The sequence below is a fragment of the Neophocaena asiaeorientalis genome, unplaced genomic scaffold (genome assembly GCF_003031525.2).
Source record: "Neophocaena asiaeorientalis asiaeorientalis breed wild unplaced genomic scaffold, Neophocaena_asiaeorientalis_V1.1 scaffold118, whole genome shotgun sequence".
NCBI lineage: Eukaryota > Metazoa > Chordata > Mammalia > Artiodactyla > Phocoenidae > Neophocaena > Neophocaena asiaeorientalis.
The window spans coordinates 6,383,608-6,408,012 of record NW_020175528.1 but is presented as its reverse complement, the minus strand read 5'-3'; the positions used below and the strand labels follow the sequence as shown (position 1 = coordinate 6,408,012).

General features: G+C 37.2%; 1 protein-coding gene and 1 pseudogene across 1 annotated transcript in view; one reads left to right on the top strand and one right to left on the bottom strand.

The window, feature by feature from the left end:
* The first annotated feature begins 1,347 nt into the window (after positions 1 to 1,347).
* Positions 1,348 to 21,161, top strand: LOC112415855 (phospholipid scramblase 4-like; annotated as a pseudogene).
* A 32-nt stretch (positions 21,162 to 21,193) lies between these two features.
* LOC112415854 (basic proline-rich protein-like) overlaps positions 21,194 to 24,405 on the bottom strand; it is a 53,512-nt gene continuing 50,300 nt past the window's right edge. The window contains exon 3 of the mRNA XM_024769032.1: positions 21,194 to 21,309. Within this exon, the coding sequence (XP_024624800.1) occupies positions 21,194 to 21,309 (116 nt within the window). The remainder of the gene's footprint in view (positions 21,310 to 24,405) is intronic.

Genomic DNA, 24,405 nt, shown 5'->3' with positions numbered 1-24,405 from the left:
GATACTTTAAAAATCAATTAATATGCTGTAATACATCTATCTTCAATTTCTTTTCTAATGGTAACTTGTTTTAATTCTATTATTTCTCTCTCTCCTAATTGCTTTTTTCTATCCCAATAGTTGGACAGCATACACGTTCTTCAGCGTTTTGAACCTCTGGAGAGTATGTATAATCCAGTAATGTTCAGCAATATTTGAATCAGGTTTGAATCAGCAACATTTGAATCAGAATTATCTAATATCTACTTTCTTCTTTAGATTAATCAATTTTTAGTGGTTCAAAGAGGAAAGATTGTCCTTTAGAAACTAAGGGAATTATTTTGTATAATTTTATTTATTTGTAAATCAGGTAATCATCAGATCTTATATATTATTTGGTCCTACACTTAGTCCTTCTCTCCACCCCCATCATTCACCTTTTATAGATGAGGGGGGAAAAAAGAGCAGAAAAACTAAATGACTTAGCAAGAGAAAAGCAGAATCTCGATTTACTGAATTCCAGTCCATGATCCTTGCTTTGGAAGTAGGAAAAATGAGGACAGTCAACATGAAGCTTGTCCTTTATTAGTAAAGCATTCCTGACCCTTAAAGTAACAACTCTACACATTAGTTGGACTACAGCATAAAGCTTTTAACTCTTCTTGGTCCTTTTTCTATTTGCAAGTTGCAATGATATTGATCATCTTACCACAGTTCACAAACTGACTATTTCATGATGCAAAGTATAATCTCATTGAAATATTTTTATAAGTCAAGTTTTCTGAATACAGGTATTATATAAAACATGATCAGTCTTATTCAGTATGGTTTCCATCTTTGTTGTTATGTGAAAAAAAACATTTTTAAACCATTTTGCCCTGAGCTTAAAATAAATGTTTTAAATTCTAAAGGACTTATATACTTATAAGGGTTATAAAATATTTTGATGTTTGAATCAATTGTGTATGTTTCAAATAAAATTTTTAAAAAGCTGTTTTTCTTTATACCCTAAGGAATGCTGCACAAATACTTCTTGAGGACCATTTTCACTACTTCTAATTTAAGATGGCTTTCTCAGTTTGTTTTTTAATGATGGCAGGTTTTGAAACTATTTATAGATACCATGCTAAAAACAACCTGGATAAGATAGTTTACATTGTAACTGAAGACAGAGGCAGCCAGCTTTATTTAGAATGATGCTGAGACACATTAGCGGCTATCCACCTACTATTCCTTCATGAAACAGGATCTAACAATCCCACAGGAATTCCATCTGACACAGACAAAATTCCATTTCACCCCTACTACACAAAGACATTCTAGGTGCCTTACTACTAATCGAGTTGAGGCTCTCAGGTCATTGACTATATGGACCCAGAAGTCATGACAATGCAAGAGACCTTTCAGATGCACCAACTTCTGTTGTCCCTGCCCCAGGCAAGAAGTCAGAGAATGGAAGTCTAATCCATTGTTTCTTCCTGATCCAACTCTTCATCGCATGGCAATGCTCCTTCCAAAACTACAGAGGAGGGGATTTCCACTGGCTCTGCCAGTCAGAATGGAAGATTGGTGGGGAGGGGGAAACCAAATTATTTCACCTAAGAAAAATCACAAAGGGCTTTTTCTTATGGGTTCATGCTCTTCAATGGTAATTGGTGGGTCAAGCACAGATTAGGGTTGTTTAGTCAGTGACCGCAATTCTATCAGTTGTGTCTACTGAATTAGACATTTACCTATCACCTAGAACAGAAGTCACACATATTTATCTAAATGTCTCTTTGGATCCCTAGATAAGGTGTTGCTAAGCATACACTTATGCTTTTAGAATTAGAAGAGATTTTAGATAACTTTACACTACCCATCACAACCCAATGTCTTGCTACAGATAAAGAAACAGTGGTTCAGAAAGATTTAAGTGCCTGATGACAGCTTTACGTTCAGCGGGCGGCAGTGCTGGAACTAGAAAGCAGATGTTCTGGGTTACAGTTTGTTACTCTTCTACAACCTGTGCAGCTCTAGGAAAATTTTTGCTGCAGGGAGAAGAAAAGCAGCTTTAAATAGAGACCAACCAGAATTTTGAATTCTATGTATGTTACCTACTTAAATGTGTACAGTCTACTTAACCTCTTTGGGGCTCAGTGTTCTTATACATAAAATACATATAATAATACCCCACAGAATTACTTTTAAAAGACATATGTTAAGTATGAGCATTTACTAAATATTACTGTATTAATGTAAATAAATATTAATTTATACATTTACATTAATTAATATATTTACATTAATACATTAACATTTAGTAAATGCTGATACTTAATAATTATGGTTTTTTAAAGTTTATTTAATTTATTTATTTTTGGCTCTGTTGGGTCTTCGTTGCTGTGCACAGGCTTTCTCTAGTTGCAGCGAGCGGGGGCTACTCTTCGTTGAGGTGTGCAGGCTTCTCATTGCAGTGACTTCTCTTGTTGCAGAGCATGGGCTCTAGGCACGTGGGCTTCAGTAATTGTGGCACACGGGCTCTAGAGCGCAGGCTCAGTAGTTGTGGCGCACGGGCTTAGTTGCTCCTCGGCATGTGGGATGTTCCTGGACCAGGGCTCGAACCCATGTCCCCTGCATTGGCAGGCGGATTCTTAACCACTGCGCCACCAGGGAAGCCCAATAATTGAGTGTTTTGATTGTCTATAGAATGGAGATAATAATAGTACCTATCACCTGGATTTTTTTGAAGATTAAATAGTAAATAAATGTAAACTGCTCAGAACAGCACCTGGCACATAGTACAGTGCTCAAAAAATGTTAGTTGTTATTTCCAGGTATTATACTTTATCATTACTGTTTTTGTAATAATAACCTTGTATTTAGCATGAATCTTCACTTCTAATCCTTGATTCTTTTGGATATTCTAGGAATATCCAAAAGATACTTGCTTCATATTCATGGCTTGGTTTTCTTCTCATATCCTGTAAGTGCAGCCTCCTAAGATTAAAGTAAGCCATGATGTAGTAAAGCTAATCAAAATGACAAGCCTACTCAATTTATGGAACATTTATCCCATGATAGATTTTTTTCTGATTTCTCTAGTTTTACTTGTATTCGTGGTGTGTGTGTGTGTGTGTGTGTGTGTGTGTGTGTTTAGTTCTGTGAAGTTGTATCACTTGTGTAGATTCCTGTATCCACCACCACAATACAGATACCCAACAGTTCAGCACTACAAAAATTCCCTTTTATAACCACACCCACAATAAAATTAGAAAGGGAACTGGCTGTTTTATAGCAGGTGGTAATCAAGCTTCCTCTGTGTCCTAAAGGAAAACGTGGCCCCATCCTTCAAAGTTCCTCCCTGCAAAGGCATTCTTGAAGAGTAGGAGTGAAGTGCCAGAGATCCATGGAGGACTGTCTCTCCCAACAACAGTTTCCCTAGTTCTTGAGTGAGTTAAGACACACATCTAGGTGGTGTGTATGTGTACATGTATACATGTAGCATCTTCGCCTCTGTCACTGCCTCATTTGCAGCTGGAGATGCAGTGTCCTCCTGGCGTCACCACTGGCTTTGTCATGGAACACTGGAACCTGTGCAGGGCGGTGTACAGCATCCAAAATGAGAAGAAAGAAAATGTGATATGAGTGCATGGGCCGTGCTCCACCTACAGCTGTGGTTCGGATTCTGTTTTTGAGGTAACCTAATGTTAAAATAATGTATTTAGAATTTTCTCTACGTGGGGTAACCAACTTCAGAATGATATTGTTTCAGTCCACTATCTCATGTTAAGTGAATTGAGGTTTATAATATCACTTATAAAATGAATATAGTAGTATGGTGAAAGAGTTAACCAGCTGACATCAAAATATTTTCAAAGATTGCTAATGGATTGCATGGTATTTTTCCAAAATGTGAGCTCTTTTTTTTAATGATTTCAGCAGTTGATAAAGGTAAAAAGAGTAATAACTCATTAAAAACCTTATGAGAGAAATAGCCTGACCTAATCTATTTTTTTAGTACAGGTAAAACTCATAATAGGTCGTATTATAGCATTTTTTCAGTAAAAAAAAAAAACCCAACATTGCCTTTATTTCAATGGCTACAAATAATTCCTTATTGTCTAACAAATTTGACAAAAGAAATTCATAGAAATATTTCCTGGATTTTTTTAAAGATTCCTTTCTGAATGCCTTATAATCCAGCTAAGTTCATCATGTACATCCAGTAAACTTTTCGAGTTCCCATTTTATTTCACCGTATCATCAGACATTGCTTATGTGATAAAAAGGCCATTGTAGCAAAAAGAAAATGTGGATAAACTGAAGTGTGGGGAGAAAAGAGTGTATTATTCTCATGACCAAGTGACACTAGCACATCTACCCTATAGCAAGTGCCAGGGTCCCCCTTTTAGAAGCGGAGTCTTTTTGGTGTCCTAGGATACCTTAAAGAAGACAGTGAATTTAGCCTACAGAAGCTTATGTGATTATATGGATTGTGTGAAGTGCACAGCACCATACATACCTCCTTGCTTTTTCATGTGGCTTCCTGAACTGGAGAAGTTTTCCTCCCAATCCCCAGTCCTAATCCTTTGCTATGTTGAAAAGAATTTAGGAATTAGTTCACATCATACCTCTTGACGCAAGTTCCCCCTAATGCTTCATTTAAGGATGAAGAAAGAGCATTGGCCTGATAATTTTAAGATGTAGTCCAGCTTACCTCTTAACTAGTTGCATAGTACCTAACCTTTCCTAACTCTTAACCCTTTCTTCATTTGAAATTACATAACTTCTATATCCTTTTCATGCACTGTTTTTATGCTATCTCAATATAAACTGCTTCTAATTAGAAGATTAAAACATGTATTTTAACACTTTTCAATCATCACAGAGTCTCATTCTTGTCTTTCTAGGTCAAATCACTCAATGGTGTATCCAACGTGGGCAGTATTACTCAGAAGTGGAATGGTTTGTTATCTGCAATGAGCGATGCTGACCACTTTGAAGTTCACTTCCCATTAGACCTGGATGTGATGATGAAAACCATCTTTTCTGGAGCTTGCTTCCTCATGGTAAGTCTGTCACTTTTGAGTTATCTTGAAAATGTTATCCTTTCTTATGAGAAGTAGTACAGGGTGCTGGGAAAGGAATAAATGTGACAACTAGGATATCTCCTGACTCCGCCACTCACTAGGTACATGACTTGTGACAAGATTCAATTGAAAAGGTCAGTCAGTAAATTTTAGTTATTTATTAACCTAAAGCCAAGGGCGTGTCTAGTACATCTGAAACGCTCAATTAATGTTGAATAAATGAATGACAGAATGAATAAAAGTCCTATTGTTTGTAAGACATTGCTAGGTATTTAAGGAGATTCAAAGATGAACAGAATAGTACTCTATCCCTCAGCAAGTGTAAAGCAAGAATATATAATTAAAGTATGAAGCTCACCAAGAGTTATTGATATAAAATAATCAGTTTATACATGTGTGTCATATGATTCTCAAAACTACATCATGAGACAGGTATCAGTTAATCTTACTTTTTAGAGACAAAGCTGAAATTTCATTAGGAGTTCATAGTAGGCAGATGGGGTGCTGAGGAATCTCTTCCCTCAGATGTAATTGTAAGGAGGGGAGTTGGAAAGAAAGGGAAAAACATAAAAGGTCCTGGAAGAGGGGGTGCAGAACAGGTAGAATTTAGCTGATACAAGAGCTGTTGAGCTCATGAGTCTCGAAGTTCCAACAGAAACTTGGTGAGGCAGCCTGCTGTCCTAACCCTGTTTGCCCAGTCCCCCGATAGGCTGGTGGTCATTGTCACTGGTGTGTGTGGCAGAGCAGGGGGAGGTGCTGGGATGACTGTGGCTCATCCACTCTTGAGGTTAAAGCTGTATTCAGTTTACTCAGCCTTGTGTGTATCTTAGAGCATCTATCCATGTAACATTTTCTGGATTCTACAGAACCAAAATATGTGTGCCCTAACATAACACATTATAAGGCAAATGATTTATGCTGGAAACCTATATATAAGTGTAGCTTTAAAAAAATAAATAGTAAGTTCTAAATGCATTATATAACTAGACAGCTTAATAGTTGCCCATTAAATTTTCCTGTGGTTCTTAGTTCTGCTGCTTCTCAACAAAGACCAGTCATGTGAAATCAAATAATTTTTCTATATATAGTTGTTAGGTTTACCTTAAAATTTAATTGCAGGCCAGATGGATATGCATCTGGGTAAATATGGAAGAAAAAAATCCTAATGATGAAATAGGTGGGATAATGTAACCGATTACCTATAACAACAGTGATGCTAATGATGATAAGAGCAGCTAGCCCTTTTTAGTGCTTGCTATATTCTAGGCATGGTTCTGGTTCTAACTACTTTCCATATAGTAATTCATTTAATTCTTGTATGTTAGATAAAGTACCATAATAATTCTCATTTTAAAGATGAGAAAACTGAGGTTAGGTATCTTGTTCAAAGCCATCCAGTTAGCTAAATGTCCGAAAGCCACTATCGAAGGTGGCTTCAGAGGCTACACCCTAAACCACTGTGCCATGTGCCTCTTTCATCTCTGTGTGATATTTGGTTTCTTTCTGTGTTAACACAGGAAGAGAAATAGAGTAAAATGGTGGCCTGTTGCCTCTAGAAGCCCGTGAGTCTCCAAGGAGGTCTTGTCTGAGGTTACACTCTCTATGAGCAGTTTGCTTTTCCTTCTGCTGGTGTCCCAGTGGTGCAGCCAATTGAAGACCACTTTTTATGTTATTCTGTCAGTTTGGTGCTTCCCAAGTTCTGTATGTGTTTTAAATATGAACCCCTAAACAACAATTGCAAATCTTGATTATGAATTCTCAGTGGACAGTTTTTTCCCTACCTCTGGCACAGGCCAGTGCAGTCAAGCTTTTTATTAATCCTCATTTGCCAGTGGGTAAATTTTTTCTAGTCTATCCTTTATACCGGGTTGTGTCCCTTTGAGTGTTCTCACTTTGTTGAGGCATCTCTGTTACAATACATTTATTGCTCAGGCCCACTGCCTTGCCACAATTGATGAAATCAAATCACCTTGCTAAGGAAGATTGGCAACTCTTAGGAGCCAAAGAAAATGTCTTTGTAACACTCGAATTTTCAGATTTTTCCTTACTTTTTGCTGCACAGATTTCTCTAACTTTACTAGGTGTTTGGCTTTGCATGGAAATAGGTTTTAATTATACAGTTGTCCCTTGAAAAACAAGGGTTTGAACTGCAGGTCCACTTGTATGCAAATTTTTTCAATAAATATGTGGTGTAGTACTACATGATCCACACTTGGTTGAATCCACAGATGCAGAACTGTAAAGTTATATGTGGATTTTTGACTGCACAGAGAGGATCAGTGCTCCCGCTGCCTGCATTGTTCAGGGGTCATCTGTACTTTAGTCAGCACATTTAGATTTTCACAGTATCTACTTTGCACATTGCCAGAAATGGAAGTGACAGTTGTGAAAAGGGGACACAGATTTTAGTGCCAAAAACATAGGAAGAATGTTCAACATAACAATTAAAATAATTTTCTTCTTGTGAATTATTAATTCTTGGCAATGACTAAAAAAGATACTCCTTTGTTTTCTGTTTGAGATGACAAATATGATGTTTCTGCCATATGGAATTTCAAATCATCTGAAAAGGTTTGTTTCTACTACTGTTTTTTAGATAAAACATTATTCATGCTAACATATATGGTAGCAACTGGGGGGTGCCTTCAAGATGGCAGAGGAGTAAGACATGGAGATCACCTTCCTCCCCACAAATACATCAGAAATACATCTACAGGTGGAACAACTCCTACAGAACACCTACTGAACTCTGGCAGAAGACCTCCGACTTCCCAAAAGCTTTCCTTTTGCCATTTGTCCTAGGGTTCTGACTGTCCGGTTGTTTTTTGTTTTTTTCCTTTTTTCTTTTAGTATAGTTTTTACCACTTGTTATCATTGGTGGATTTGTTTTTTGGTTTGGTTGCTCTCTTCTTTTTTTTTAAATTACTTTTTAATTTTTAATAATTTTTCAATTTTAGTAAATTTATTTTTTTTATTTATTTATTTTTTCTTTCTTTCCTTCTTTTTCTCCCTTTTCTTCTGAGCCATGTGGCTGACAGGGTCTTGGTGATCAGGACAGGTGTCAGGCCTGAGCCTATGAGGTGGGAGAGCCGAGCTCAGGACATTGGTCCACCAGAGACCTCCTGGCCCCACGTAATATCATTTGGCGAGAGCTCTCCCAGAGATCTCCATCTCAATGCTAAGACCCATCTCCACTCGATGACCAGCAAGCTACAATGCTGGACACCGTATTCCAAACAACTAGCAAGGCAGGAACACAAACTGAACCATTAGCAGAGAGGCTGCCTAAATTAATAATAAGTTCACAGACACCCCAAAACACACCACTGGACGCGGTCCTACCCACCAGAAAGACAAGATCTAGCCTCATCCACCAGAACAAAGGCACCAGTCCCCTCCACCAGGAAGCCTACACAACCCACTGGACCAACCCTACCCACTGGGAGCAGACATCAAAAACAACAGGAACTACAAATCTGCAGCGTGTGAACAGGAGACCCCAAACACAGTAAGTTAAGCAAAATGAGAAGACGCAGAAATACACAGCAGATGGAAGAGCAAGGTAAAAACCCACCAGACCAAACAAAAGAAGAGGAAATAGGCAGTTGACCTGAAAAAGATTTCAGAGTAATGATACTAAAGATGATCCAAAATCCTAGAAATAGAATGGAGAAAATACGAGAAACATTTAACAAGGACTAGAAGAACTAAAGAGCAAACAAACAATGATGAACAACACAATAAATGAAATTTTAAATTCTTTACAAGGAATCAATAGCAGAATTACTGAGGCAGAAGAACGATAAGTGATCTGGAAGATAAATAGGGGAAATAACTGCCACAGAGCAGAATAAAAAAATAAAGAATGAAAAGAATTGAAGACAATCTCAGAGACCTCTGGGACAACATTAAATGCACCAACATCTGAATTATAGGGGTCCCAGAAGAAGAAAATAAAAAAAAAGGGACTGAGAAAATATTAGAAGAGATTATAGTTGAAAACTTCCCTAATATGGGTAAGGAAATAGTCAATCAAGTCCAGGAAGCACAGAGTCCCATGCAGGATAAATCTGAGGAGAAACATGACAGGACACATATTAATCAAACTATTAAAAATTAAATTCAAAGAAAAAATATTAAAAGCAGCAACAGAAAAGCAACAATTAACATACAAGGGAATCCCCATAAGGTTAAGAGCTGATCTTTCAGCAGAAACTCTGCAAGCCAGAAGGGACTGGCAGGACATATTTAAAGTGATGAAAGGGAAGAATCTACAACCAAGATTACTCTACCCAGCAAGGATCTCATTCAGATTTGATGGAGAAATTAAAATCTTTACACACAAGCAAAAGCTGAGAGAGTTCACCACCAAACCAGCTTTACAACAACTGCTAAAGGAACTTCTCTAGGCAAGAGAAGGAAAAGACCTACAATAACGAACCCAAAACAATTAAGAAAATGGGAATAGGAACATACATTTCGATAATTACCTTAAATGTAAATGGACTAAATGCTCCCACCAAAAGACACAGATTGGATGAATGGATACAAAAACAAGACCCATATATTTGCTGTCTACAAGAGACCCACTTCAGACCTAGAGACACATACAGACTGAAAGTAAGGGGATGGAAAAAGATATTCCATGCAAATGGAAATCAAAAGAAAGTGGAGTAGCAATTATCATATCAGACAAAATAGACTTTAAAATAAAGAATATTAGAAGAGACAAAGAAGGACAGTATATAATGATCAAGGGATCAATCCAAGAAGAAGATATAACAATTGTAAATATTTATGCACCCAACAGAGGAGCACCTCAATACATAAGGCAAATACTAACAGCCATAAAAGGGGAAATCGACAGTAACATAATCATACTAGGGGACGATAACACCCCACTTTCACCAATGGACAGATCATCCAAAATGAAAATAAATAAAGAAACACAAGCTTTAAATAATACATTAAACAAGATGGCATCCAAAAACAGCAGGTTTCACTTTCTTCTCAAGTGCTCATGGAACATTCTCCAGGATAGATCATATCCTGAGTCACAAATCAAGCCTTGGTAAATTTAAGAAAATTGAAATTGTATCAGGTATCTTCTCCAACTACAAGGCTATGAGACTAGATATTAATTACAGGAAAAAATATGTAAAAAATACAAACACATAGAGGCTAAACAATACACTACTAAATAACCAAGAGACCACTGCAGAAATCAAAGAGAAAATCAAAAAATACCTAGAAACAAATGACAATGAAAACATGACAACGCAAAACCTATGGAAAGCAACAAAAGCAGTTCTAAGAGCGAAGTTTATAACAATACAATCCACCTCAAGAAACAGGAAACATCTCAAATAAACAACATAATCTTACACCTAAAGCAATTAGAGAAAGAAGAACAAAAGAACCCCAAAGTTAGCTGAAGGAAAGAAATCATAAAGATCAGAGCAGAAATAAATGAAAAAGAAACGAAGCAAACAATAGCAAAATCAATAAAACTAAAAGGTGGTTCTTTGAGAAGATAAACAAAATTGATAAACCATTAGCCAGACTCATCAAGGAAAAAAGGGAGAAGACTCAAATCAATAGAACTAGAAATGAAAAAGAAATAACAACTGACACTTCAGAAATACAAAGGATCGTGAGAGATTACCACAAGCCACTATATGCCAATAAAATGGACAACCTGGAAGAAATGGACAAATCTTAGAGAATCAGAGTCATCTGAGACTGAACCAGGAAGAAATAGAAAATATGAACAAACCAGTCACAAGCACTGAAATTGAAACTGTGATTAAAAATCTTCCAACAAACAAAAGTCCAGGACCAGATGGCTTCAGAGGTGAATTCTGTCAAACATGTAGAGAAGAGCTAACACCTATCCTTCTCAGACTCCTCCAAAATATAGCAGAAGGAGGAACACTCCCAAACTCATTCTATGAGGCAACCATCACCCTGATACCAAAACCAGACAAAGATGCCACAAAAAAAGAAAACTACAGGCCAATATCACTGATGAACATAGATACAAAAATCCTCAACAAAATACTAGTACGCAGAATTCAACAGAACATTAGAAGGATCATACACCATGATCAAGTGGGGTTTATCCCAGGAATGCAAGGATTCTTCAATATGCACAAAATCAATCAATGTGATAAACCATATTAAGAAATTGAAGGAGAAAAACCATATGATCATCTCAATAGATGCAGAGAAAGCTTTTGACAAAATTCAACACCCATTCATAATAAAAATCCTGCAGAAAGTAGACATAGAGGCAACTTACCTCAACACAATAAAGGCTATATATGACAAACCCACATCCAACATCATTCTCAATTGTGAAAAACTGAAACCATTTCCACTAAGATCAGGAACAACACAAGGTTGCCCACTCTCAACACTATTACTCAGCATAGTTTTGGAAGTTTTAGCCATAGCAGTCAGAGAAGGAAAAGAAATAAAAGGAATCAAAATCTGAAAAGAAGTAAAGCTGTCACTGTTTGCAGATTACATGATACTATACATAGAGAATCCTAAAGATGCTACCAGAAAACTACTAGAGCTAATCAATGAATTTGGTAAAGTAGCAGGATACAAAATTAATGCACAGAAGTCTCTTGCATTCCTATACACTGATGGTGAAAAATCTGAAAGAGAAATTAAGGAAACACTCCCATTTACCACTGCAACAAAAAGAATTAAATACTGAGGAATAAACCTACCTAAGGAGACAAGAGACTGTATGCAGAAAACTGTAAGACACTGATGAAAGAAATTAAAGATGGTACAAACAGATGGAGAGATATACCATGTTCTTGGATTGGAAGAATCAACATTGTGAAAATGACTACCCAAGGCAATCTACATGAACAGTATGGAGGTTCCTCAGAAAACTAAAAATAGAACTACCATACGACCCAGCAATCTCACTACTGGACATATACCCTGAGAAAACCATAATTCAAAAAGAGTCATGTACCAAAATGTTTGTTGCAGCTCTATTTATAATAGCCAGGACATGGAAACAACCTAAGTGTCCATCGACAGATGAATGGATAAAGAAGATGGGGTACATATATTCCATGGAATATTACTCAGCCATAAAAAGAAGTGAAATTGAGTTATTTGTCATGAAGTGGATGGACCTAGAGACTGTCATACAGAGTGAAGAAAGTCTGAAAGAGAAAAACAAATACCATATGCTAACACATATATATGGAATCTAAAACAAAAAAAAGGTTCTGAAGAAACTAGGGGCAGGACAGGAGTAAAGATGCAGACATAGAGAATGGAGTTGAGGATATGGGGAGGGGGGAGGGTAAGCTGGGACGAAGTAAGAGAGTGGCATGGACATATATACACTACCAAATATAAAATAGATAGCTAGTGGGTAGCAGCTGCATAACAAAGGGAGATCAGCTCTGTGCTTTGTGTCCACCTAGAGGGTTTTGATAGGGAAGGTGGGAGGGAGACGCCCAAGGGAGGAGATATGGGGATGTATGTATATGTATAGCTGATTCACTTTGTTATACAGCAGAAACTAACACACCATTGTAAAGCAATTATACTCCAATAAAAATGTTAAAAATATATATATGGTAGCAACTCTTTTATGATCCAGGACACAGAAGAATTTATTTTGGAAAAATTGCTGAAACCACGTTTTTCCTGAAAATTTCAGGAGCATGTTTGCTCAGTTGTCTACACTAACAATCACTGAACATTATTTACTCTATTTTGTTAAAAATAAGCAAAACAGATTGAGAAAATAAACAATTTTAGAAACTCTTGCTTATGCAAGTTTAGGCAGATGAGGGATGCCAGAGAAAATAATTAAAATGAAAAAATATTTGTCTAGTTTTGTAAAAAATCATTGCTGCTGGAAGCCTTTTCCGCCTTCTCCACTATAAAACTGAATGAAACAAGCCTACAAAAGGGGGCAGCACTAGCTCATAGCTTTCTTTACTAAAATATACTCATTTTCTTCGCCAAAATTATGCCAGTTCTAATTAGAACATTTTAATGAATAGAAGCAAAGAATTTTAAAGTTAGAAGGAACATTAAGGACTATCTACATTCTAATGTACAAATAGAAAGCTGAAAAGCTCTAGTTTGTGTATCCAAAGTTACACTGGAAATTAGTAATAGAACCAGAACTATGACTACGCACTCCCCCTTTTTGTCCAGTATTTTTGGAACCATACCAAAAATTTGATTTAAATCATTTCAAGGTACTTTCATAACAATGACATTTTAATTAATAATCATTCTAAATTAATTCTGAATTATTTTTAAGCACATACAAATAGAGCCATTTCCATAATGCAGACTGACCTCACAGCAATCCTCTAACTATGAAGGAAGAAGCAAATTACTGTTACAAAAAAAAAAAAAACTTTAAAAATGTCTATGTCATGGGTGACATAGAGATTTATTTTACTTCAAACATTGATACACTTGTATCTTTATTGTCATGCCTACCATTCACATCTGAGTTTAATTTCTTTTATTAATATAGCAACTTTTAGATTTTTTTGTAAAAGGATATTTAGCATTTGACAGATTCACTTGTATTGAGGTAGTTTAATTATTGGTGGCACAATATAAGATGAGCACAGACAGAATCAAACTATTACCTTGATTAGAAGAAGGGAAATGTATCTATTTAATGGGCAATCAGGTACAACTCTGCCAAGATGTGACCTAGCCTTCCTGCTGGCCTGACAAAAGACTTAACTGGGGATGTGGGAATATTTTATTCAGGGGTCTAGCAGATTCATAGTCAGCTATGATCTGGGGACTGCTACACTGTTTCCTTGAGTTTATTTTTACATCAACTGTAACATTTCCATTTTTTCTTTATTTTTTTATGTTTGTATATTTCTCTCTGTTCTGTATGTCTTTGTATGTTTCTGTCTACATGTAATCCATACCACTAATTTGAGATATGGCTATAGCACCTGTCTGGACATGGATATCAGGGAGAGATTGTGCTGTTTTCTTCGCTGATAGCTTTTTAATGTTCTAAGAGAGAACATGTTCATATTTTTTGCATTTCGAGAGGTCACTTTATACTATCACTGTTCTTTGTCAGTGAATAAAATCAATTGAGAGACATAGGAGTGAGAAACATGTTATCTTTATCCTGACAAAGCTGTTGAGAGGGCATGGTTATGTTCTTTGGGAACATAGTAAGTCCCCTACATACGAACCTTCAAGTTGCAAACTTTCAAAGATGTGAACGTGCATCTGGTTCCAGCAAGGAGCCATAACCTGTGCCATCAATGTCAGGCATGAGTGAAATTGCAGCTTGCCCTCCATCTCCTATCGCTGACAATCCTTCAGCTCTACCATCTCCCACCTCCTCTCCCTCCTCGAGTCAGTAACTCTTCTTGCCTGTTCACTCGATGCCAACCCCTGTATGCCAGCTGTTACACTGTACTGCTGTACTTTTCAAGGCACTGTATTGTAAGATTAAAAAGGTTTTCTTTATTTTCTTTGTTTGTTTGTTTTTTTCGCAGTACTTGTGTGAAAAGAATTATAAACCTATTACAGTACAGTACTGTATAGCCGACTGTGTTAGTTGGGTACCTAGGCTAACTTCGTTGGACTTATGAACAAATTGGACTTACGAATGTGCTCTTGGAATGGAACTCGTTCGTATGTAGGGGACTTACTACAATAGACTTGTAGAAGGATGCAGATTGAGATTTACTCTTCTTGTCTCAGGCAGAGCCAAAAATCCACAGTCCTTTCTTATGGAGGCCTGCCACTATAAACTTTACTCCATGGAGGAGCTAGGAATGTATTCTCCCTGCAGACAGGCTGCCTCTCCAAAGAGAGTCAAAGATAAACAGGGCTGAACTACTCCTACCCAGCTTCTTTCAATCTCACCAGACCAATAACTCATCCCTATTCCCTGAGGCAAGCAAATTAGGTGACAGAAAAGGTCAGGTGTGTTCTCTAGAGTCACTGCCTCTACATGGAAATTTCAGGAGTGGAGACTAATTGTGGTAGAGGTGAGCTTGTCCCTTAAGTCTTTTCTCTTCTTTCATAATATCATAACCTGTGATTTCATTGATTTCACATGAAAACTTGGAATAAAGAGAAAATTTCCCATCCCACTATGCAGCTAGGTGTGATGACTTAGCCAAATTTGGGCCTACTATATGTGAATTGTAGCAACTGTTTTAAAAGATAATTGGCACACACCATTTGCCTCTCTTTGAGTCTTTCCTGATTCCAGGGAACACCTTTCCTCATTTCAGGGAGTATCTTTTCTGGGACACCAGCTGATTTGGGGAATGAAAACCATGAATAGTTGAGCCACAGGGTAGGAAAAGCCTGGGTTCCTAAGAACTCTTTAGGGCTAATAGAGCTAACGTAAAGATATTATATGATTCCTGGACTGCCCAATGGCAGACTTTCATGTAACTTGTATCTTGTTCTGGGTCTCTGTTACTTGCAACTAAACATAATACTAAAAGATACATCTCTTAACAAACATGTTTTCTAAGTATGTAAATCATGAGTCAAACTATTATAAAAATTGTCCAAGAATTGATGAATTTAACTGAGCAATTATTTAAAATAGAATAACCTAATTGATTTTTTTGAAATTGTTTTCCTAGGGCATATTCTTGTCAGAGTATAAGCAGACTAGGTTATTTGCAAATAGCTTCCTATAAGGTGGCATGTTGTTATACTTAACTGTAGGTAGGAAGTAATATCCTTCATACTGGTAGTTCCCAGTCCTCCATTTCTCTCCCTTTTTCTTGATTCTTAAATGAACTAAGTCTTTCACCATTTTCCCAAAATGTAAGGAAACCTCCTATGCACTGTGATCAAAACTTAATAAAATATGTAAAATTATTATCTTTTTAACTGGCTTAAGAAACATTTTTGAAGAGATTTGACTATTTAAAATTTATTTATCTGAATCAAGTAGGATGTTCAGTCTTCCTATGTTTCCAATAAAATGTAATTACCCCTAGTAAAGAACACATTGTCACATCTAAACTAAAATTCCTGTGGAGTCAGGAACAAGGCAAGATGTCCCCTCTCACCACTCATTTTCAGCATTGTGTTGGAAGTCCTAGCAAATGCAATAAGACAGGAAAAATAAGATCATCTATGTAGAAAATCTGAAAGAATCAACAATAAAAACTCCTGGAACTAATAAGGGATTATAGCAAGGTTGCAGGATACAAGGTTAATAGGCAAAAGTCAATCACGTTCCCATACACCACCAATGAACACATGGAATTTGAAATTTGAAACACATTACCATTTACATTAGTACCCCCCAAAAATGAAATACTTAGGTATAAATCTACCAAAATGTGTCCAAGACCTATATGAGGAAAACTACAGAACTCTAATAAAAGAAATCAAAGAACTAAATAAATGAAGAGATATTTCAAGTTCTTGGATAGAAAGACTCAATGTTGTCAAGATGTTAGTTCTTCCCAACTTGTCTATAAAATCAATGTGGTCCCAATCAAAATCCAGCAAGTTCTTTTGTGGATATAGGCAAACTGATTCTAAAGTTTATATGGAGAGGCAATAAAGAGAAAATTTAGAAAACTTAGAAAAGACAGAAAATAGCCAACATAATTTTGAAAAAAAAAGAACAAAGTTGGAGGACTGACACTACCAGACTTCAAGACCTACTGTAAAGTTATAGTAATCAAGAAAGTGTGGCACGGACGAAAGAACAGACAAATAGATCAGTAGAACAGAATAGAGAGCCCAGGAATAGACCCACATGAATATGGTCAACTGATCTTTGACAATAAAGTGAAGATAGTCTTTTCAACAAATAGTGCCAGAACAGCTAGACATCCACATGCAAAAAAATGAATCTAGACACAGACCTTAAACCTTTCACAAAAATTCACTCAAAATGGACCACAGACCTAAATGTAAAGTGCAAAACTATAAAACTCCTAGAAGATAACAGAGGAGAAAATCTAGGTGTCCATGGATTTGGCAATGAATTTTTAGATATAACACCAAAAGCATGATCCATGAGTGAAATAATTGATAGGCTGGACTTCATTAAATTAAAAAACTTCTGCTCTTTGGAAGAGAATGTCAACAGAATGAAAGACAAGCCACAGATTGGGAGAAAATATTTGCAGAAGACATATCTGATAAAGGACTATTACAAAAAATATACAAAGAACTCTTAAAATTCAACAATAAGAAGACAACCGAAATAAAAAATGGGCCTAAGACCTTAACAGATGCCTCACCAAAAGAAGATACACAGATGGTAAAATGGCATATGAAAAGGTGCTCCACATCATATGCCATCAGGGAAATGCAAATTAAAACAGCAGTGAGATACTACCATATACCTTTTAGAATGGTCAAAATCCAGAATACTGACAACACCAAATGCTGGTGAGGATGTGGAATGACAGGAACTCTCATTAATTGCTAGTGGAAATACAAAGTGGTACAGCCACTTTTAAAAACACTTCAGCAGTTTATTACAAAACTAAACATTCTTACTGTATGATCCAGCAAAAGCTGAAAACATCTCCACCTAAAAACCTGCAATAAAGTATTACATGCAGACAATGGAGTATCATTCAGTGAAAAAAAAGACACGGAGGAAACTTAGATGCATAATAACTAAGTGAAGGAAGTCAGTGTTGAGAGGCTACTTACTATATGATTTCAACTATGTGATATTCTGGCAAATATCAAAAAAGGCAAAACTATGGAAATAATAAAAAGATCAGTGGTTGCTAGGCAGGGGTTGGAAGGGATGGAGGAATGAACAGGCAGAGCATAGGATTTTTAGGGCAGTGAAACTACTCTGTATGACATTATGATGGTGAATGCATGTCATTATAAATTTGTCCACACCCATAGAATGTAAAACACCACGACTGAACCCTAATGTAAACTATGGACTTTGTATGATGATGATATGTCAATGTAGGTTCATCAGTTTTTACAAATGTACTATTCTGATAGGGGATGTTGATGATGGCAAAGCTATGCATGTGTGGGAACAGTGGGTAAATGGTAAATCTCTACCTTCTGCTTAATATTGCTGTGAACCTAAAGCTGCTCTATAAAGTAGTCTATTAAAAACAAACAAAATTCTTATAGAGGCCTTGTAAATGACATTAATGAGTGAGGAATAATTACCAGGGATTGTTGCAAACTGGAGACCCCATCTAAAGGGGGAAGCTGATTGTTAACATCAGCAGATTGAGTCATCAGAGCATGTGAGAGTAATATGGACAGATTATCAGTCAGGGTAGTCTAGGTTATGCTGTGGTGACAACTCCTAAGTCTTAGTGGCTTATAAGAAGAAAGGTTTGTTCCTTGCTTACCCCATATGTCCAGTGCAAGTTATCAGAACACCTCTGCTCATCAGAGTTTCTCAAGGACATATGCTGGTAAGACTCCATATTGATTCAGTCTTTCATAATTGCCAGGGTGTGAGGAGGTGTACAATGCCACTCACAGACTGGATCTTAAAGTTTCTGCCCAGAAGTGAAGTACCTCACCTGAAGTCACAATTCATTGGTTAGCGCAAGCCATGTAGATACGACCAACTTAAATGAGTAAAAAAAAAAAAATGCAATCTTATATACCTGGAAGGAAAGAAAAGAGTTTGTAAATAACGTTAATGACTACCCCACAGATGTTCTGGTTTTTTGTTTTCTTTTTCTTCAGAAGAGCTTATATGAAATCACTTCATATATAAATGTGGGCAAATGGTTACATTTTAAAAACACATCATTAGGTTGATGATGCTTGTTGGCTTCTAGTTTTTCATTTTTATCAACTAACATCTTAGTAGAAGCTAGGATAAATTTGGCAGCTGAGTAAAGGCAGTGAAAGGCCCTAGGGATAAGGAAAATGAGAAAAATAGAGGGAAGCTTCTCGACTGGACACAGGCAGTAGTATCAAAGCTATACTTTCTCTCACTTCGAAGTTTGCCTGACCTGAATGCTTAAAATTAAAAAGACTAACAAGACCAAGTGTTGGTGAGAGTAGAGAGCAACTGGAACTCTCATAAATTGGTTTGCCATTTTGGAAAGTCATTTGGAAGTATCTAATAAAACTAGACATATACTTTATTATTCAGCTATTTAACTTTTAGGTATATACTCAAGAAAAGTAAGTGCAAATGTTTACCAAAGGTCATGTACAATAATGTTTCTAGCAGCTATTTTCATAGCACCAAATTCAAAGATCCCAAAATATCCATCAATAGGAGAATAAAGTGTATTGTATTCACACAATGGAGTACCACAGTAATAAAAGGGAGAAACTGCGATGTACAACACAACATGGCAGATGGAAAAATCTCAGAAGGTGTCTGTATTAGGGTTCTCCAGAGAACCAAGAGAATGTATGTATGGAATTGGCTCATCGGGTTTTGGAGACTAAGTCCCACAATCTGCAGTTGGGAAGCTGAAGACACAGGTGAGCTAATGGTATAGTTCTAGTACAAGTCCAAGGCAGGAGAAAACTGATGTCCCAGCTCAGACAGAGAGAGAGTAAATTCTCCCTTACTGCACTTTCTCTATTCAGGTATCCAGCTGATCAGATGAGAATCAACCACGTTGGGGAGGGCAATCTGATTTGCTCAGTCTACTGACTCAAATATTAATGTCATCCAGAAACACCCTCACAGACTCACCCAGAATGTCTAACTCTATATTTGGGCACCCCATGGCCCTGTCAAATTGACACAGAAAACTAACCATCACAAGTCCACTCCTTGTCAACTTGGTATCCATACATATCTCCTTAAACCATACTTAATCTTTGAACCCAGATAATAACAAGTTGATAATTCCACCTGACATGATAGGGCTATACTTCCTACAGTTGAAAACACACTGGGACTTCCCTGGTGGCACAGTGATTAAGAATCCACCTGCCAATGCAGGGGACATGGGTTCGAGCCCTGGTCTGGGAAGATCCCACATGCCGCGGTGCAACTAAGCCCATGTGCCACAACTACTGAGCCTGCGCTCTAGAGCCCGTGCTCTGTGACAGGAGAAGCCACTGCAGTGAGAAGCCTGTGCACCACAGCAAAGAGTAGCCCCCGCTCACCACAACTGGAGAAAGCCCGCACACAACAATGAAGACCCAATGCAGCCAAAATTTAATTAATTAATTAATTTAAAAAAGAGAAAAAAGAAAACACACTAACCTCTTCCCTAGAAGAGAAAGTCCTTGGGTGATGTTTACTCTTCTCCTGATATCCAGTAACTTAAATACTATGATATAAAATTAATACGTAAATACCATGATAATAAGTCAATATATCTTATGTTACATGATAAGGGAATAGGAGAGGAAAACAGATATTTGCTCTACATACAACACATAACAGAGTAAGGAATACTCAGTTGTAATTCTCAATTCTGTAACAGGTGACATGGTCATAGCTGGCATTTATAATTGCCTTCTTCCACTGTTTATTACCTTTGCCTTCAGACAGCACTTCAGCTGGTTGTGGTTTTCTACCTGGTGGAATTACCCAAACCTTCATTCCTAAATGTCATGGGACATTAGTAGTCCTGTCTGGATTGGGTTATTGTAGTTTTCCATTGACATTAACACAGGGCATAGTAATACCAAGAGATGCCCTAAAGGATCTCCTGTATTCCAGAATATTCTTCCTTACCTCCATTGTTGACTAGCCGTCCAATGTCCCCTTGGTAATCAGGATCAATCACCTCATCCAGTATAGTTACACCCTTCTTTGCCTGTTGACTCAAAGGCATGAAGAGTCCAAAGTGCCAGGGTGACAGTCTTCACTTTCAGAGTAAAGGAATCACTGTTTTGCCTCCTAGTGTGAGAATTCCTCACTCTGGTACTAAGGCTTCTAGGCCAGCAGAGCATAAGGTCACAGGAACAGGAAACATAAGTTTTGCTAATGGGTGATAGTGGTGCTGCTCCCATTTCCACCCCTAGATTCCTGGATTCATGAATACTGGCTATCGAAGAAACAGCATTGTACTTTGGATGCTGATTCAGAGCATATGTAGCCTCCTGGAGAACCTTGCCCCAGCCTTGCAAGGCATTGCCACTTACTTGGTGCTGTAGCCAAATCTTCAAAAAGCTGTTTCACCATTATATCAATCCAACTTCTTCAGGGTGGTGAGGAACATGGTAACACCAGTGAATTCCATGAGCATAGGCCCATTGCCACACTTCTTTTGCTGTAATGTGTGTTCCTCAATCAGAAGCAATGCTGTGTGAAATATCATGTTATGGTGAATAAGGCATTCTATAAGTCCACAGATGGTAGTTTTGGCAGAAGCCTTGCATGCAAGGAAGGCAAATTCATATCAGAGTAAGCATCTATTCGAATAAGAACAAAATGCTGCCCTTCCATGATGTAAGAGTCCAATGCAGTCAACCTACCACCAGATAGCTGGCCGATCACCTCATGGAGTGATCCTATACCGGGGACTCAGTGTTAGTCTCTGCTGCTGGCAAGTTGGCTACTCAGCCATGGCCATAGCCCAGTCATCCTTGGGGAGGGGAAGTTCTTGTTGCTGAGCCCATGTTGACCTCTATCCCTGCCACCATGGCCACTTTTTTCATGAATCTAGTGGGCAATGATGTGTGGCTGGGAAAGGAGTTGGCTAGTAGAGCAGAATGTCTCATCCTAGTTGCATGATTATTAAAATCCTCCTCTGCTAAGGTCACCCTTTGATGAGCATTCACATGGGACACAAATAACATCATGTTTTTTGTCCATTCAAAGAAGTCTACCCACATACCTCTTTCTCAAATTTCCTTGTCACCAATTTTCCAACCGTGTTCATTCCAAGTCTCTAACCATCCAGCCAAATGGTCATCCAGCCATTGACCATAGCCCATGAATCAGCATCACGCATCTGGCTTTTTATCCACGCAAGCAAAGTGAACAACCAGGTGTCCTTCCCAAAGCTCTGCTAACTGGAAGCATTTTCTTGACCACTGTCCTTCAGGGCTGTCCCAGAAAGGGGCTGTAGTGTTGCAGCTGTCCACGTCCAAGTGTCACCTGCATATCATGGGGAACCATCTGTAAATCAAGCCTGAGTCTTCTCCTCCTCTGTGAGCTGATGGTAGGTGCATTCTGAGAGAGAGAGAGAGAGAGAGAGAGGGCGATGTGGCAGGAGTGGGGACCATGGACATTTGGGCCATTGTTTTCAAAACAACTACTTACTCATTCTTATATTGTCTGACAGGTAATTCGTATGATTACTACTCATTTAAGGGAGGAGGATTTCTTGGGTGTTCTTCTTTATGTCACCAACCTCCAGGTAAAGCTCTGCTAAAAAATAAGCAAACAAATCTATTCTTGCTTCTGATTTGTGTGTGTGTGTATGCCATTACTTTTAATGAGGTCTAATCATTTTTATGATAAAGTGTAATTGTGAAGTATTTTAAGCTATGTGATAGCAAAGTTTTAATAAGTATTAGTTGTACAATAATAGTAAATAATTTAAAGAAGGGGAAGGCCAATCAAAACAAAAGTGAGCTTGTATTTTGTAAATAAGTTTTTCTAAGTTGTGCATAAAGTAAAAAGCAGGACAACTTTTACCAGATTCCTTTGTTCTTCCCTCTGTTGTAAAATCATATCTAGGTACTGACTCTCCAGTTTTATCATATGTGGTATTTTTATGATACACTCTTTAAGAACGTGGGAAGGAAATAGGTTTTGAAGGGTGAAAAACTGGGAGCAACAGAAACACAAAATTGAACCAGTAATTATTTTATTATATTTTCTTTTATTATTGAAAATATGGATGTGTGTTATTTAAGCAATCACTTCCTTAAGAGAAAGAATTGACTTATCACTCTGTTAATTTATATAGTGTCCCAGGATATAAAATAATGTAGAGCTTCTCATTTGGTCAAATTGTGGAACAAAACTTGGAATTCTGCCAAATGATCAGGCAGATAGTATTCCAGGCTTCTGACACCATGAGACCACAGTGTCACTGGCTTTCAAAAACACATCCGTACAGCCCATTTAACTAATGGTTGTCATTTTTGTTTCCTCCTTAGTTTTTGGCACTGTCCTATTTTATTGTACAGGTCATAGACCTCCACATCTGGAACTGATCTAGTTGGGTTTTTTTTAACTGAAATAGTGCTAAGTTCATATCCATGCCTCAAAGTTTCATGGGAGTTGGTATTTTGAGGATTATTAGCCAAACCACTCTTCTAATAGCGTTTTGATTTCATCTATCCTTAGGGAATTATGAGCAAGTGCTAGATAATTAAATTCAGTCATATTATCAGATATAAAAAATATATAAAATTATGTCATTTTTGCTTCAGAAATCCAAATATGACCAGGGTTTGATTTCCTGGCTCTGTCCGTTTTGGACAAAATCCTCGATGAAGCCTCTGTTAGCCTTGATAAGTAAGGGTAATAATTCCCTCTTTTTAGGATTTTTATGATTAACTAAGCATGTTTTACCATTATTATTTTATTTATATTATTAATACACCCTTGATTCTCACCTATAAACATTTTTATGGCTTTCAGATGATGCGTAAGTACTCAAAGTGGGAGATAAATTTCTCAGAAAAATAATGAGAAAGTAAAGTTTTACTAATTCTAAATATTGGATATATCTAATCTAGCGTTTTCCACACTGAGGAAATAGATGCTCTCCTACAATACTGGTGTATATTTGTAACGTATTTTTGATTTTTGATACTCAATTCAAATAACAGCTATAATTATTTACATGGGTATTTATGTAAATAAGCCACACATTCTCCAGATTAGTTTTCCAACAATATTTTCCAAATTTTAGTTTTTGTGAAGACTTGTTCTAAGTTGAGAATCCATAATTCAGTTTAACTTTTACCTCTCAAAATATGTGATGACTTTCCTTCAGAGTACAGCAAGGAGAATTTGAGAGCATTTATACAATCACAGGATTTATAACTAGAAGAAACTTTAGTATTCTTTAATAGGTAAAATATTGTTTTACAGAGAGTATTATTTTATAGATAAGAAAACTGAGGCTCCAGTATTAGTTAATTAACGTTCACTGACACTGTGGACAGGTGTGAGGTATTACTTTCATACCCACAGTCTTTCACAGGATTTCCAATTCTCTTCCCTTTGTTCAAGGGGACGTAAAAGTGTCCAGGACAATTGTGTTGTCCATAGGTCCATGGATGAAGTGAGCGGAGGGGGTCATGCACAAGGGCAGCTCATCCATAGCATCCCTAACACTACACTTCTAGGTCTCATGTGTTCACAATTTCTCTCTCTTTTTCATTTTTAATATCATTTTCACTCCTGTTTTGAACTAGCATGGTCTTCCTTTTTATT